We start from the raw sequence: 18,394 nt of genomic DNA, 5'->3' as shown, positions 1-18,394 counted from the left end.
CTTACCTGATAATTTAATTTCCATCGAGGGGAGGAGAGTTCATGGCTCCCGCCCGTTTCTCCGTTGGGCGGCCCTAAATTTATTCATCTTCTGGCACCTTTTTTACCCTGATATTTCTCCTACTGTTTCTGGTTCCCTCGACAGAATAACTGGGGGATGAGGGAAGTGGGGGAGGTATTTAAGCCTTTGGCTGGGTGTCTTTGCCTCCTCCTGGTGGCCAGGTTCTTAATTCCCAATAGTAATGAATGAAGCCGTGGACTCTCCTCGATGGAAATGAAATTATCAGGTAAGCATAATTTATGTTTTTTAATTCTTGCACATACATATTGTTACTTGTAAATCCATTTTAATATTACATTATTTATGTATGTGTCCGTATCTCTTAAAACAAGTTAGTTTAACCTCCTGTTTGCTGGTACAACTGAATTACTGTGTCGCAATATGATGTAGGTCTAAAAAGTGTGTCACCAACATGAAAAGTTTGGAAAGCACGGCATTAGAGCATACGCAGATAGGCTAAGGAGCGTGCATGTGTGCATGCTTAGGTATTCACGCTCTCATCCTGGCTCTTAGGTATTCACGCTCTCAGCCTGGTGCTTAGGTATTCACGCTCTCATCCTGGTGCTTAGGGATTCACGCTCTCATCCTAGCTCTTAGGTATTCACGCTCTCATCCTAGCTCTTAGGTATTCACGCTCTCATCCTGTGCTTAGGTATTCACGCTCTCAGCCTGGTGCTTAGGTATTCACGCTCTCATCCTGGCTCTTAGGTATTCACGCTCTCATCCTGGTGCTTAGGTATTCACGCTCTCATCCTGTGCTTAGGTATTCACGCTCTCAGCCTGGTGCTTAGGTATTCACGCTCTCATCCTGGTGCTTAGGTATTCACGCTCTCATCCTGGTGCTTAGGTATTCACGCTCTCATCCTGGTGCTTAGGTATTCACGCTCTCATCCTGGTGCTTAGGTATTCACGCTCTCAGCCTGGTGCTTAGGTATTCACGCTCTCATCCTGGTGCTTAGGTATTCACGCTCTCATCCTGGTGCTTAGGTATTCACGCTCTCATCCTGGTGCTTAGGTATTCACGCTCTCATCCTGGTGCTTAGGTATTCACGCTCTCATCCTGGTGCTTAGGTATTCACGCTCTCATCCTGGTGCTTAGGTATTCACGCTCTCATCCTGGTGCTTAGGTATTCACGCTCTCATCCTAGCTCTTAGGTATTCACGCTCTCAGCCTGGTGCTTAGGTATTCACGCTCTCATCCTGGTGCTTAGGGATTCACGCTCTTATCCTGGTGCTTAGGGATTCACGCTCTTATCCTGGTGCTTAGGGATTCACGCTCTCATCCTGGTGCTTAGGTATTCGCGCTCTCATCCTGGTGCTTAGGTATTCGCGCTCTCATCCTGGTGCTTAGGTATTCACGCTCTCATCCTGGTGCTTAGGTATTCACGCTCTCATCTTGGTGCTTAGGTATTCACGCTCTCATCCTGTACTTAGGTATTCACGCTCTCATCCTGTACTTAGGTATTCACGCTCTCATCCTGGTGCTTAGGTATTCACGCTCTCATCCTGTACTTATGTATTCACGCTCTCATCCTGGTGCTTAGGTATTCACGCTCTCATCCTGGTGCTTAGGTATTCACGCTCTCATCCTGGTGCTTAGGTATTCACGCTCTCATCCTGGTGCTTAGGTATTCGCGCTCTCATCCTGGTGCTTAGGTATTCGCGCTCTCATCCTGGTGCTTAGGTATTCACGCTCTCATCCTGTGCTTAGGTATTCGCGCTCTCATCCTGGTGCTTAGGTATTCACGCTCTCATCCTGGTGCTTAGGTATTCACGCTCTCATCCTGGTACTTAGGTATTCACGCTCTCATCCTGGTGCTTAGGTATTCACGCTGTCATCCTGGTGCTTAGGTATTCGCGCTCTCATCCTGGTGCTTAGGTATTCACGCTCTCATCTTGGTGCTTAGGTATTCACGCTCTCATCCTGTACTTAGGTATTCACGCTCTCATCCTGTACTTAGGTATTCACGCTCTCATCCTGTACTTAGGTATTCACGCTCTCATCCTGGTGCTTAGGTATTCACGCTCTCATCCTGTACTTAGGTATTCACGCTCTCATCCTGGTGCTTAGGTATTCACGCTCTCATCCTGGTGCTTAGGTATTCACGCTCTCATCCTGGTGCTTAGGTATTCACGCTCTCATCCTGGTGCTTAGGTATTCGCGCTCTCATCCTGGTGCTTAGGTATTCGCGCTCTCATCCTGGTGCTTAGGTATTCACGCTCTCATCCTGTGCTTAGGTATTCGCGCTCTCATCCTGTGCTTAGGTATTCGCGCTCTCATCCTGGTGTTTAGGTATTCACGCTCTCATCCTGGTGCTTAGGTATTCACGCTCTCATCCTAGCTCTTAGGTATTCACGCTCTCAGCCTGGTGCTTAGGAATTCACCGTCTCATCCTGGTGCTTAGGTATTCACCGTCTCATCCTGGTGCTTAGGAATTCACCGTCTCATCCTGGTGCTTAGGAATTCACCGTCTCATCCTGGTGCTTAGGAATTCACCGTCTCATCCTGGTGCTTAGGTATTCACCGTCTCATCCTGGTGCTTAGGGATTCACGCTCTCATCCTGGTGCTTAGGGATTCACGCTCTCATCCTGTGCTTAGGTATTCGCGCTCTCATCCTGGTGCTTAGGTATTCACGCTCTCATCCTGGTGCTTAGGTATTCACGCTCTCATCCTGGTACTTAGGTATTCACGCTCTCATCCTGGTGCTTAGGTATTCACGCTGTCATCCTGGTGCTTAGGTATTCGCGCTCTCATCCTGGTGCTTAGGTATTCACGCTCTCATCTTGGTGCTTAGGTATTCACGCTCTCATCCTGTACTTAGGTATTCACGCTCTCATCCTGTACTTAGGTATTCACGCTCTCATCCTGTACTTAGGTATTCACGCTCTCATCCTGGTGCTTAGGTATTCACGCTCTCATCCTGTACTTAGGTATTCACGCTCTCATCCTGGTGCTTAGGTATTCACGCTCTCATCCTGGTGCTTAGGTATTCACGCTCTCATCCTGGTGCTTAGGTATTCACGCTCTCATCCTGGTGCTTAGGTATTCGCGCTCTCATCCTGGTGCTTAGGTATTCGCGCTCTCATCCTGGTGCTTAGGTATTCACGCTCTCATCCTGTGCTTAGGTATTCGCGCTCTCATCCTGTGCTTAGGTATTCACGCTCTCATCCTGGTGTTTAGGTATTCACGCTCTCATCCTGGTGCTTAGGTATTCACGCTCTCATCCTAGCTCTTAGGTATTCACGCTCTCAGCCTGGTGCTTAGGAATTCACCGTCTCATCCTGGTGCTTAGGTATTCACCGTCTCATCCTGGTGCTTAGGAATTCACCGTCTCATCCTGGTGCTTAGGAATTCACCGTCTCATCCTGGTGCTTAGGAATTCACCGTCTCATCCTGGTGCTTAGGTATTCACCGTCTCATCCTGGTGCTTAGGGATTCACGCTCTCATCCTGGTGCTTAGGGATTCACGCTCTCATCCTGGTGCTTAGGTATTCACCGTCTCAACCTGGTGCTTAGGAATTCACCGTCTCATCCTGGTGCTTAGGAATTCACCGTCTCATCCTGGTGCTTAGGAATTCACCGTCTCATCCTGGTGCTTAGGTATTCACCGTCTCATCCTGGTGCTTAGGTATTCACCGTCTCATCCTGGTGCTTAGGTATTCACGCTCTCATCCTGGTGCTTAGGTATTCACGCTCTCATCCTGTACTTAGGTATTCACCGTCTCATCCTGGTGCTTAGGTATTCACCGTCTCATCCTGGTGCTTAGGTATTCACGCTCTCATCCTGGTGCTTAGGTATTCACCGTCTCATCCTGGCGCTTAGGTATTCACGCTCTCATCCTGGCGCTTAGGTATTCACGCTCTCATCCTGGCGCTTAGGTATTCACGCTCTCATCCTGGCACTTAGGTATTCACACTCTCATCCTGGTGGTTAGGTATTCACGCTCTCATCCTGGTGCTTAGGTATTTGTGCTCTCTATGACAGAATCGCTACATATTTACAAATCGGTGACGTTACCAGCTGTTTGTATCATGTACTCTACCCTGAAGTGCACAATACAGATGTCACGGAGTGACGATTACATTTTTGCAGCAGCTGTGACCTGTGTATATAATTGGTAACTTTACACTATGAATAAAATGCTTCTCCTCTGTATTGTGTGCACTAACCTGCACGATGCAGCTGTGAAAAGCAGTAATATCACTGATGTGTCTTTGTGCACTGCCTCATCTTTAATGTCTCGCGCTATATGGTAAAGGGACAGATGAACCTTTCTGTCTGTACCTTACTTTCAGGTAATGATTTCACCACTAGTTAAAAGGACACTAAAATGAATGATTCTGATAGCGCATGTAATTTTAAACAACAATAATTTGCTTGCGCACTATATTTATATGCACACTTTCTGAGGCACCGCTCCTACTGAGCATGTGCAAGAGTGTAGTGTAGACGTATATGCGTTTTGTGACTTGCTGTCACATGATACAAGTGGTAGAGAAAATAGTAATAACTGACATATGTCAAAAAATCTACTACTGATTTTAAATTTAAAAAATAGAGTAAGTGCAATCACATTTTTTTTTATTATGCCTTTACTGATTATACAAGTTTGCTGTATCTAATGGTCCCTTAACTAGAGCAGATTATAAACTATAATATTCAAACCTGTTTTTCATCTGGGGGAAATAAGTTTAGTGCAATACATAGCACTAGCCATAATATTAAAGAACTCACTTTTTGATTATTATAGCTATTTAAGTTAAACAAAAAGGCTGCGGAAGATTGAAGTAGGCGCAATATGTTTAAGGCCTAAATTTTCATTCCTGGTCATTTTAAGTCAAAGATGGAGAAAAAAAGTACAATTTATTGTTCACCCAAAGCCGACATTATTATACCTTGACTATACACAATCACACATTTTATAGAGCAGAATGTTGCAGCTGTCCCAAACGCGTTTCACCAGATTAGCACTGAATTGATGAGACAGTCAAAAGAAGAATTATTCACACTACAATCTTCTGCATCACAAATCTATCTAAAAGATAGATGGTTGGGATCCTCACATCAGCAAAAGCCATTTAGTCAAGATCCCACGTGCCAGGTCATAGACATTTTAGCTTGTTCTCCCACTATTGTATCCATTAGTATTCTCCGTATAAAAGTGACCCCTAAATTCACAATAAGTGATTACAGCTGCGTACCAATAGTACATGAAACAACTGTATTTGTCTTGTAAGCTTGAGACATCATTTTCTTTTGCTGTTTAATTTCTGTTATTATATATTTTGTAACTGCATCTGTCATTGTCCCTTTAAACTTCACAAGTTGAGGAATCTGCTTATAAAGTGAACGACGGCCCGTGTCAGTTTATCTCTGTGTGCTATAAGATTTGGCAGATTTCATATTTTTATATCAGAAAGATGGTTGTCACTGCTATAGTGACGTCCATGAAGCACAGCTATGCGCAACTAGACAACAGGGAGATGACAAATACCCTGTGCACCTTGTGACAGTAACCCGTTCTGTGTAAATGTCATGTTTCTCAGCATGGAAGAAAGTGTCTTATCTGTTTATTGACGTCTGTGTGCAGATAACGTACACACCCAGCACTGGACAACTGGAGAAACTTACAAAGTGCAACTCTGATACTATTAATGAGACATCGGCTTATACATACTGTCCCCTACACAAGTGCACAGACAAAAAAATCTGCATTAGAACAATCGTTAATGACAAATATAGAATATTTAGTTTTGTCCTATTTTTCTCCTTGAGTATTCTGTTCTGCAGAACTTTCACAAAATGATTTTTTTGCTAACAGAAACTCATTCACTCCTTATTTCCTAAGGCGTACATCTTCAGGGCAGAAGAGGAGCAGCTGGACAGGAGCTTAAACCTAGCGCTAGTGCTACAAGTCAGCAGTAACACATTTTGCTTAACCCCTTAAGGACAAGGCCATTTTTCAATTTCTTACCCTTAAGGACCAGGGCTGTTTTTACATTTCTGCGGTGTTTGTGTTAAGCTGTAATTTTCCTCTTACTCATTAACTGTACCCACACATATTATATACCGTTTTTCTCGCCATTAAATGGACTTTTTAAGATACCATTATTTTCATCATGTCTTATAAATTACTATAAAAAATTATAAAATATTATGAAAAATGGAAAAAAAAAAACTTTTTCTAACTTTGACCCCCAAAATCTGACCCCCAACATCTACAACCACCAAAAAACACCCATGCTAAATAGTTTCTAAATTTTGTCCTGAGTTTAGAAATACCCAATGATCTTTGCTTTTTTTGCAAGTTATAGGGCAATAAGTACAAGTAGCACTTTGCTATTTCCAAACATTTTTTTTTTTTTTTTCAAAATTAGTGCTAGTTACATTGTAACACTGATATCTGTCAGGAATCCCTGAATAACCCTTGACATGTATATTCTTTTTTTTTTAGTAGACATCCCAAACTATTGATTTAGGCCCATTTTGGTATATTTCATGCCACCATTTCACCACCAAATGCAATCAAATAAAATAAATTGCTAACTTTTTCACAAACTTTAGGTTTCTCACTGAAATTATTTACAAACAATTTGTGCAATTATGGCACAAATGGTTGTAAATGCTTCTCTGGAATCCCCTTTGTTCAGAAATAGCAAACATTTATGGCTTTGGTGTTGCTTTTTGGTAATTAGAAGGCCGCTAAATGCCGCTTCGCACCACACTTGTATTATGCCCAGCAGTGAAGGGGTTAATTAGGTAGCTTGTAGGGTTAATTTTAGCTTTAGTGTAGAGATCAGCCTCCCACCTGACACATCCCACCCCCTGATCCCTCCATGACCCCTCACAAACAGCTCTATTCCCTCCCCCATCCCACAATTGTCACCGCCATCTTAAGTACTGGCAGAAAGTCTGCTAGTACTAAAATAAAAGCCTTTTTTTTTTTTTAAAGCATTTTTTAAAAATAAATACATAGTTTCTGCAGTGAAGGTTCCGCCCCTAACCCCCCAACCTCCACGATCCCTCCCAAACAACTCTCTCCCTCCTCTTCCTATTTGCTTTTATTATTATTTTACCCCATTTTTCCGTAGTGTAGCTGCCCCCCCCCAATATCCTACCCCACTCCCCCTCCCAGATCCCCTTTCCAAACAATATTTCCCCTCTCCCTCCTGCATAGATTCAGCAATTATCAATCGGTTGCGTGCGCTCCCGCCCCCCCCCTCGCACACTCTCGCCCACTTTCCCGAAAAAACAGTGGCCCGGAACTAGTCCAGTGATGGGCCGCCCACTCACCTCCCTGCTGCTGCTCCCACCCACCAACGATCGACACCATTGCTGGCCGATGCAGAGAGGGCCACAAAATGGCCCTCTCTGCATCGGTGTGCCAAAAAAGGTATTGCAGTGATGCCTCAATATCGAGGCATCACAGCAATACCTTGAAAGCGATCAGAATTGCTTCCAGTTGCTTTAAACCCCTAACGACGTACAGTGTACGTTGTTGGTCTTTAATGACCAGCTTGTGTATGATGTACCTTGTACAACGTGTGTCGTTAAGGGGTTAATAGAGTCCGGATTGGGCAAGAACAAAAGTGAAGCTCACATACTTAGCCAAATTTGGTCTGTTTACTCTTGAAGAAAGGCGCTTGAGAGGCAATATAATTACTTTATATAAATATATATAAATATATTCAAAACCCATATACAGAAGTGCAGTTTCTTCCAAGAGGTCACAATTTAAGGCTAGAACAAAGGAGATATCATTTCCAGCAACGTAAATGTTTTTGTTTACTGTAAGAGCAATTAAATTATGGAACATCTTGCGTAAGGAGGTAGCGCATGCCAATACCTTAGCTAAATGTACAAATGGCACAAATAATTGTGTTAAATGCATTAGCTTTCTAATTGTTGAATGTAAGTTCAATTCATGCTTCTTTATTGTAAATCAGGTAGGATTCTTTCAGCCTCATATACTATGTTACTATTTCACTTTGTTACTATGTTACTTATTGACTGACACTGGAATCAATCAATTGAAATTGCTAAATCATTATTCAATAGTGTAAATTTCAACATTTGACCCTTCCCTGCCTTAAGCACAATGACATTAAAGGGACAGTCAACACCAGACTTTTTGTTGTTTAAGATGAAAGATAATCCCTTTATTACCCATTCCCCAGTTTTGCATAACCAACACAGTTATATTATACTTTTTACCTCTGTGATTACCTTGTATCTAAGCCTCTGCAGACTGCCCCTTATCTCAGTCATATTAATATACTTTTTACCTCTGTATCTAAGCCTCTGCAGATTGCCCCCTTATCTCAGTTCTTTTGACAGACTTGCATTTTAGCCAATCAGTGCTCACTCCAGGGTAACTTCACGTGCATGAGCTCAATGTTATCTATATGAAACACATGAACTAATGCCCTCTAGTGGTCAAAATGCATTCAGATTAGAGGCAGTCTTCAAGGTCTAAGAAATTAGCATATGAACCTCCTAGAATTAGCTTTCAACAAAGAATACCAAGAGAACAAAGCAAAATTGATGATGAACGTAAATTGGAAAGTTTTTTAAAATGACATGCCCTATTTAAATAATGAAAGGTTTTTTTTGGACTTGACTGTCCCTTTAACCACATGAACGAAGGAAAATGTATTTTCTGTTTCATAATTTGTTGGTTTCTACGTTAAAGAGTCCTCTCATTTTCCCTTTTAAAACAAATGTAAAGAATGCAGCAAATTAAATTAAATTTTGCATTTGTCTGAATCTGAATGTCCCCTTCTGTATGTTCCTATATCTCTCCCCGCCTGGCACAGATAATTGCATTTATTTTGTATTTACCGATAAAGCCGCACTTTTCTACATATGATGTGAATGACGATGGTTGGTTTTATCTCAGCTGTATTTAGCACTTTTCTGACGTGTAATTATGGACAATAGATTTACTCAATCTGATGTTTTTTTCTGTTTCTCCCACAGGACTGGATGGTTCCCAGAAGCTTATGTGAAATCTCTGGATAGAGAACAAGACTCCAGGTAACAAGGATCTCCCTTTTTATGTAGAAGATACCTTTAAGACAAGGCAGCACTAGTAGATTGACCTGGAGACATTACTAGATGATCCATTGATAATTTAATTGCAGACAGCACTAGATGATGAAGTAATATTTTCATTTTCCAGTAACTCTGTTGTGTATTTATTCAGCTATATTCTGTGTCTGATATAATTACATATTTCATGTAGAGAAGTAGCTGACCTGAGTATGGATTAACTAGTAATGTCTGGGCGCGTTCACTGTCCCCACAGGTCCTTTGCACTGCGCAGTGCACATAGTACTGGTGACCTCCTGGATGACATCCCAGAACCAGATTACAAGCAGACCCCCCGGGAGCAGGGACCCTCCAACCCAAACAGCCACCGGGGAAGTGTAGCAAGCGCAGCTCCTCCTCCACCACCGCCAATGGGAGGCCGCACAGGAAAGGTACGTGACTTGTAGAGTGTGTCCCTGTCAGACTGAGAGCGGCTCTTGTTTCTTTTGGTTTTAACTACGTTTTTCTTAAAGGGACATTACACACTTTGAGATGACAATATAAAATGGTTAATCGTATATATATATATATATATATATATATATATAAAACAAAACTGTAAAATATACTTTCATTATTTATTTTGTCCACTTTTCCTGTAATTCCATTCTGAAATTGTGAGCTTTTCAGTTCCTGTTAGAAATGGAAGTGCACAACACTGTTATATTCCACACAGCCATTGGCTGCACACTCTAGTGACCTATTTATAACTGTCCCTAATTGGCCACAGCAGAGAAGGTAACCTAAGTTACAACATGGCAGCTCCCATTGTTTTATAGACACTAAAACTTTACACTTATTTTGTCACTATGTAAACAGCTAATGAAACTTTAAAAATACATCTACATGTTATTCTCAGAGTGTTTTTTTTAATGCATCATTTTATATATATATATATATATATATATATATATATATTTATCTAGCATTTATTTAGTGTTTAATGTTCCTTTAAGGGGGTTGTAGTCAACATTGCAAGCGAGCACTCAGCAGATGTTGTTCATTAGTGCCATGCAACAATCAGATGAATTTCTAGTAAATTAAAGTGTAATTAAGCGCCTTGAGATTTTTTTATATAAAATGTTTAGTTATGAGTAATGAAACAACTTTACAATGTATTCATTATTTATTTTGTCCTCTTTTCATGTAATTTAGCTCTGAAAATTGAGCCATTTCTAATTCTCAGAGCTTGAGAACTTGCTGACTTCTCAAGGCTAACTCTGTTACATACAAGTAGAGGGAACAGATATGAGTGAGTACACCAATGCACACAAGTCCCTCATTGGATGTATCAGATAACAACTGCAAAACAATGCACTTTATGACAGTGACTGGCATTGTTGTCTGCTGACTAATGCCCAAATAAGGCAAATGGTGGTCGGAGTTTGACTAAAAAGGATGTTCATTTGTTTTAAAGACCTTGACTTGGCTGATATTTTACTCTATAGCAACACAACAGAAGTCTCTTGTAATTACAAGGTGTGCACTGTCCCTTTAACTTATCAGTGTAGGACTTGACTTCTCCTTGAGTGCTAACAACGGTTCGGAGCCATCGCAAATTGTCTCAGTCAGGTGCTAATGACGTTCTGAGCCATCGCAAATTGTCTCAGTCAGGTGCTAACGACGGCTCAGAGCCATCACTAGCACTCTCCCACCTTGAGGGAGAGCTGGGGGCTCCCACCCGCTCCTACCCCGGTGATCGAGCCTGCATAGTGGCAGGCATCAAATTCAAAAAGTATCAGTCAGCACCTGCACCACTTGCACGCCACATAGGGGTACCACCAGACCCTACCATATAATGAAAAATCCAAAGGATATGGCAGCAATAAATGGTTTCTCAAAGGGTCTTTATTAAAGCACAACAAACAAAGTAGCAGCTGCTACTTTGTTTGTTGTGCTTTAATAAAGACCATTGAGAAACCACTTATTGCTGCCATATCCTTTGGATTTTTCATAGTGACAGGCATCACCAGGGCTTCATGTTTTACGCGGTGACGTCACGCGTAATTACGCGATGATGTCACAGCGCAACTTTATTTAAAATTCACAATAGACAGTATAGGGAAATGGGGCATGCTGCTTAGATGCTTGTATCTCAGGCATCTAAGCAGCTACAGACCCCAAGACCCACCGTTGGAAAGATAATCGTCTAACCTTTCCAAGTCTTGGGGCCTGATGAAACAGTTTTACTGAGAAACGCGTCGTATTGTTTCTCTGTTTGTCCAAGCTTTTATTGGCACAAACATGAGTTGTGTATTTTATAACTTTTTATAATAAATTTGTTTTTAATATTACCAACTCCATGTGTCGTATATAGCTTGGTGCTACGCTACTATCAGGGCAAGTATCCCTGACCACAGTATCCTGCTCTTATACCCTGTTGGTATATATATTGGGTTTGATGATCCCCTGCATTCTGGAGTTATCCTGGATCAGCTAGCTGGACTGCTGTAGAAATCCAGCCTGTCTCTATAGGCATAACTGATTGCCTTTTATACAAGTGAGTACCCTGTGTTCGTCTCTTGTCAGAATTTTCTAAGATCCACCATTGATCTGAACCATTGGCGCCTCTATCTATTGTTCTTTTCTAACATTTTGAACTATAATAAAACCCATAGTGCCCAGTGAAAGTTATACAAATTCCAACATAACTAGGTTAGTGGTGGATAAACCTGTATATTTTTTTTATTGAGGTTAATATACAAATGAACAAACAAAGCATAATCCGTTACACAAAATAACAATAGTCTGGCGCTAACAAGCAGATCTACAACTAGGCAATAATGCGGAACGTTTGGTTACATATAAATCTGTATTATATCCACCATATTTCTTTACGGAACTGAAGGAAGAGCTCCTATTTTACCATGACATCTTCTACGTAGGTATCTTCAACAATGGCCCAGGTTATTTACAAGCATTTTGTTAGTGGCTTATTTATCTGAGGTTGTGTTTGGGCCACGCAAATGTCTCATTTGATTTTTAGGATGTCATCCAGTTACTAAAATGTCATACAACCACTTGACTTGAATCTTCACTTCCTTAGGATATCATGATGGCAACACATTTTACGTAAGACAACAGAACCTTTAATTTTGCATTCTTTATCAGGTTTCATTAACAACCCAAAAGAGATCATTGACACATTTAGTATAATGTAAATCTTTATTATGATCATAAGACAGCTGACTGCCTTGAAGTTCAACGAGCAAAACCTCCTTCTAAGAGGTGACCCAATTCTCTGATGAGCCAACAGATGATCTAAATTATCTGGTGATCATGATCATGTCTGCAGTCCTACCAAGATACAAAACAGTAATGGGCTCCCTGTATGATAATACAATTTCCCATAACTTGGTTCACGTATTTATTTCCTAGTGAATGGCTGTCTTGAGATTCAGAAACAAGAGTTAGAAGATCAGCTGGTCCTCTGTATCTTGTACACCCAGAGCAGGTTGTGTATATTAGGCTCAGACAATATCAGAAGGAGATGCAAGAAGCTTAGACCCCTAGAGGGCTTCTGACAAGTTAAACTGGCACTAACAATAAAGGGAATTTTCTTTCAGATCTAGTGGTTTTTACTAATAAGAGTGAGAATTACACCTGGTGGCTTTATCGCTGATGCTTTCCAAATCTTAACAGCACAAGGCAAGGATGTTCCTCATCACACTCTAGTTTGAGGAACATCCCTCTAGAGTTGAGTCTTTGGTAGCTTTGATCAGAGAACATGACAATATTTCAGACATCACAGTGGTAAAAAAAATAAATAAAAACAATTAAGATGATGTGTTAATAAAAATAACAATCTACACATCTACCTTCTGGTTCTCATTCAAATCTTCACTTATTGAGTATTATATAATTAGCAGTGGCACCTTCTCAAGCACAGCTGACACCGGTATCACATATTATCCTTTCAGGTGGCACAAATTCAAACCATTTTAAATTCTTGATGACACAAATCTTCATCACTCTCAAGTCCCGTTGGATCATTTATATTTCCGTACTGAACATTATCTCCTTGGAGTTGATTCTAGGAAACCACTTAACCATTTATAGTGTGAACTCATAAACAAATCAAATGAATACCTTTCCCAACCATATTTACCTATTTATGCCTCTCTATTTTCACCCCAACAAGAGAATTTGTAATTCTTCAAAGAAACGCGTTTGTCTTTATACGGAGAGAGGAAAAACTAGAGTCAACATTTGGGTTTCACTTGATAAAAGGGAACAGTTGTGTGTAGTTCCTTGTTTTCCTGCAGCCCCCCCCCCCCCCCCCTTCCTGTAACATTGCCAGCCGTATCCTCTTTCCGGTGCGCAGCTGTCAGGATAAACTTGTTTCACTTTCACACCAAATATGTTCTCAAATGATCTCTAGATTTGTATTTAACTGTCCAATTCACTTCCCAACAAAAAATATACACAAATCTGTTAGTATGCCATATAATATATACAGGTGTGTATTAAATATTTACTTTTCACACTGAACAAAAAAAGGCCAAACCTGGGATGATTTTGAAAGGTGCCATTGTCATGGCAACCAGTAGCTGCTAGCCAATAGTTAGATAAACCAAAATGAAATGACCATGGTGTGTGTCATTCTAAATTAAGGGAGAGAGATAAAAATACAGTAAGGAACGTGACATCTGTAAGTTAAATGCACCTGAATGCATTATATCCAAGTGCTTTAGGACAAACAATATCGCCACCTTGTGTCACAATAGCTAACTGTAAGGATTGTTGTCAATATAGGAGCAATGCACTGGAACTGGCATTCACTTGATTTTTTTTGCCACGAATATTCTAATGTATATTTCTCACTTTAACTGTAACATATATGTATAAAAAAACAAATGGAGTGGGTAAGCATATCAGTGAAATTAGTGACTCTAGTAGTTAACCCCAGACCAGCTTGATATAAAAATATCAAACACACATAGTAGGCAGCACTCACTCGGATGCACACAGCTAGGCTAAAAACCTAAAAGTGAAGAGTTTATCGCCATTTGTCTAAATGTTGTGACAAGATCTTAATTTTATGCTTTTAGTCTGTATGTTATATTTATGTATGTATATGTGTTTGTTCACATGTAGTATGTATGTATATGTGTTTGTTCACATGTAGTATGTATGTATATGTGTGTGTTCACATGTAGTATGTATGTATATGTGTTTGTTCACATGTAGTATGTATGTATATGTGTTTGTTCACATGTAGTATGTATGTATATGTGTGTGTTCACATGTAGTATGTATGTATATGTGTTTGTTCACATGTAGTATGTATGTATATGTGTTTGTTCACATGTAGTATGTATGTATATGTGTGTGTTCACATGTAGTATGTATGTATATGTGTTTGTTCACATGTAGTATGTATGTATATGTGTTTGTTCACATGTAGTATGTATGTATATGTGTTTGTTCACATGTAGTATGTATGTATATGTGTTTGTTCACATGTAGTATGTATGTATATGTGTTTGTTCACATGTAGTATGTATGTATATGTGTTTGTTCACATGTAGTATGTATGTATATGTGTGTGTTCACATTTAGTATGTATGTATATGTGTTTGTTCACATGTAGTATGTATGTATATGTGTTTGTTCACATGTAGTATGTATGTATATGTGCTTGTTCACATGTAGTATGTATGTATATGTGTGTGTTCACATTTAGTATGTATGTATATGTGTTTGTTCACATGTAGTATGTATGTATGTATATGTGTTTGTTCACATGTAGTATGTATGTATATGTGTTTGTTCACATGTAGTATGTATGTATATGTGTGTGTTCACATTTAGTATGTATGTATATGTGTTTGTTCACATGTAGTATGTATGTATATGTGTTTGTTCACATGTAGTATGTTTGTATATGTGCTTGTTCACATGTAGTATGTATGTATATGTGTGTGTTCACATTTAGTATGTATGTATATGTGTTTGTTCACATGTAGTATGTATGTATATGTGTGTGTTCACATGTAGTATGTATGTATATGTGTTTGTTCACATGTAGTATGTATGTATATGTGTGTGTTCACATGTAGTATGTATGTATATGTGTGTGTTCACATGTAGTATGTATGTATATGTGTTTGTTCACATGTAGTATGTATGTATATGTGTGTGTTCACATTTAGTATGTATGTATATGTGTTCGTTCACATGTAGTATGTATGTATATGTGCTTGTTCACATGTAGTATGTATGTATATGTGTGTGTTCACATTTAGTATGTATGTGTTTGTAAACATGTAGTATGTATGTATATGTGTTTGTTCACATGTAGTATGTATACGTGTGTTCACATGCAGTATGTATGTATATGTGTGTTCACATGTAGTATGTATGTATATGTGTTTGTTCACATGTAGTATGTATGTTTATGTGTGTGTTCACATTTAGTATGTATGTATGTGTTTGTTCACATGTAGTATGTATGTATATGTGTGTGTTCACATGTAGTATGTATGTATATGTGTTTGTTCACATGTAGTATGTATGTATATGTGTTTGTTCACATGTAGTATGCAGGTATGTGTTTGTTCACATGTAGTATGTATGTATATGTGTTTGTTCACATGTAGTATGTATGTATATGTGTTTGTTCACATGTAGTATGTATGTATAGGTGCTTGTTCACATGTAGTATGTATGTATATGTGTGTGTTCAAATTTAGTATGTATGTATATGTGTTTGTTCACATGTAGTATGTATGTATATGTGTTTGTTCACATGTAGTATGTATGTGTATGTGTGTGTTCACATTTAGTATGTATGTATGTGTTTGTTCACATGTAGTATGTATGTATACGTGTATGTTCACATGTAGTATGTATTTATATGTGTTTGTTCACATGTAGTATGTATGTATGTGTTTGTTCACATGTAGTATGTATGTATATGTGCTTGTTCACATGTAGTATGTATATGTGTTTGTTCACATGTATGTATGTATATGTGTGTGTTCACATTTAGTATGTATGTATATGTGTTTGTTCACATGTAGTATGTATGTATATGTGTTTGTTCACATTTAGTATGTATGTATATGTGCTTGTTCACATGTAGTATGTATGTATATGTTTGTTCACATGTAGTATGTATATGTGTGTGTTCACATGTAGTATGTATGTATATGTGTTTGTTCACATGTAGTATGTATGTATATGTGTTTGTTCACATGTAGTATGCATGTATGTGTTTGTTCACATGTAGTATGTATGTATATGTGTTTGTTCACATGTAGTATGTATGTATATGTGTTTGTTCACATGTAGTATGTATGTATAGGTGCTTGTTCACATGTAGTATGTATGTATATGTGTGTGTTCAAATTTAGTATGTATGTATATGTGTTTGTTCACATGTAATATGTATGTATATGTGTTTGTTCACATGTAGTATGTATGTGTATGTGTGTGTTCACATTTAGTATGTATGTATGTGTTTGTTCACATGTAGTATGTATGTATATGTGTGTGTTCACATGTAGTATGTATTTATATGTGTTTGTTCACATGTAGTATGTATGTATGTGTTTGTTCACATGTAGTATGTATGTATATGTGCTTGTTCACATGTAGTATGTATGTATATGTGTTTGTTCACATGTATGTATGTATATGTGTGTGTTCACATTTAGTATGTATGTATATGTGTTTGTTCACATGTAGTATGTATGTATATGTGTTTGTTCACATGTAGTATGTATGTATATGTGTTTGTTCACATTTAGTATGTATGTATATGTGCTTGTTCACATGTAGTATGTATGTATATGTGCTTGTTCACATGTAGTATGTATGTATATGTGTGTGTTCACATGTAGTATGTATGTATGTATATGTGTGTGTTCACATGTAGTATGTATATGTGTTTGTTCACATGTAGTATGTATGTATATGTGTGTTCACATGTAGTATGTATTTATGTATATGTGTGTGTTCACATGTAGTATGTTTGTATATGTGTTTGTTCACATGTATTATGTATGTATATGTGTGTGTTCACATGTATTATACATGTATATGTGTTTGTTCACGTGTGGTATGTATGTATATGTGTGTGTTGACATGTGGTATGTATGTGTTTAACATGTAGACTGTATGCGTGTGTTTGTTTACATGTAATATGTATGTGTGTATGTGTTTGCATGTAGTATTTATGTATGTATATGTGTGTGTTCACATGTAGTATGTATGTATATGTGTTTGTTCACATGTAGTATGTATGTATATGTGTGTGTTCACATTTAGTATGTATGTATATGTGTTCGTTCACATGTAGTATGTATGTATATGTGCTTGTTCACATGTAGTATGTATGTATATGTGTGTGTTCACATTTAGTATGTATGTGTTTGTAAACATGTAGTATGTATGTATATGTGTTTGTTCACATGTAGTATGTATACGTGTGTTCACATGTAGTATGTATGTATATGTGTGTTCACATGTAGTATGTATGTATATGTGTTTGTTCACATGTAGTATGTATGTTTATGTGTGTGTTCACATTTAGTATGTATGTATGTGTTTGTTCACATGTAGTATGTATGTATATGTGTGTGTTCACATGTAGTATGTATGTATATGTGTTTGTTCACATGTAGTATGTATGTATATGTGTTTGTTCACATGTAGTATGCAGGTATGTGTTTGTTCACATGTAGTATGTATGTATATGCGTTTGTTCACATGTAGTATGTATGTATATGTGTTTGTTCACATGTAGTATGTATGTATATGTGTGTGTTCAAATTTAGTATGTATGTATATGTGTTTGTTCACATGTAGTATGTATGTATATGTGTTTGTTCACATGTAGTATGTATGTGTGTGTGTGTTCACATTTAGTATGTATGTATGTGTTTGTTCACATGTAGTATGTATGTATATGTGTGTGTTCAAATTTAGTATGTATGTATATGTGTTTGTTCACATGTAGTATGTATGTATATGTGTTTGTTCACATGTAGTATGTATGTATATGTGTTTGTTCACATGTAGTATGTATGTATGTGTTTGTTCACATGTAGTATGTATGTATACGTGTATGTTCACATGTAGTATGTATTTATATGTGTTTGTTCACATGTAGTATGTATGTATGTGTTTGTTCACATGTAGTATGTATGTATATGTGCTTGTTCACATGTAGTATGTATGTATATGTGTTTGTTCACATGTATGTATGTATATGTGTGTGTTCACATTTAGTATG

General features: G+C 38.5%; 1 protein-coding gene across 1 annotated transcript in view; it reads left to right on the top strand.

The window, feature by feature from the left end:
- Positions 1-18,394, top strand: part of BAIAP2L2 (BAR/IMD domain containing adaptor protein 2 like 2) — a 46,009-nt gene that overhangs the window by 12,961 nt on the left and 14,654 nt on the right. The window contains exons 7-8 of the mRNA XM_053721248.1: positions 9,043-9,099; positions 9,371-9,545. Coding sequence (XP_053577223.1) covers positions 9,043-9,099; positions 9,371-9,545 — 232 coding nt within the window. The remainder of the gene's footprint in view (positions 1-9,042; positions 9,100-9,370; positions 9,546-18,394) is intronic.

Source organism: Bombina bombina, chromosome 7 (assembly GCF_027579735.1).
Source record: "Bombina bombina isolate aBomBom1 chromosome 7, aBomBom1.pri, whole genome shotgun sequence".
In the NCBI taxonomy this organism is placed as follows: domain Eukaryota; kingdom Metazoa; phylum Chordata; class Amphibia; order Anura; family Bombinatoridae; genus Bombina; species Bombina bombina.
This window is presented reverse-complemented; position numbering and strand designations above follow the sequence as displayed.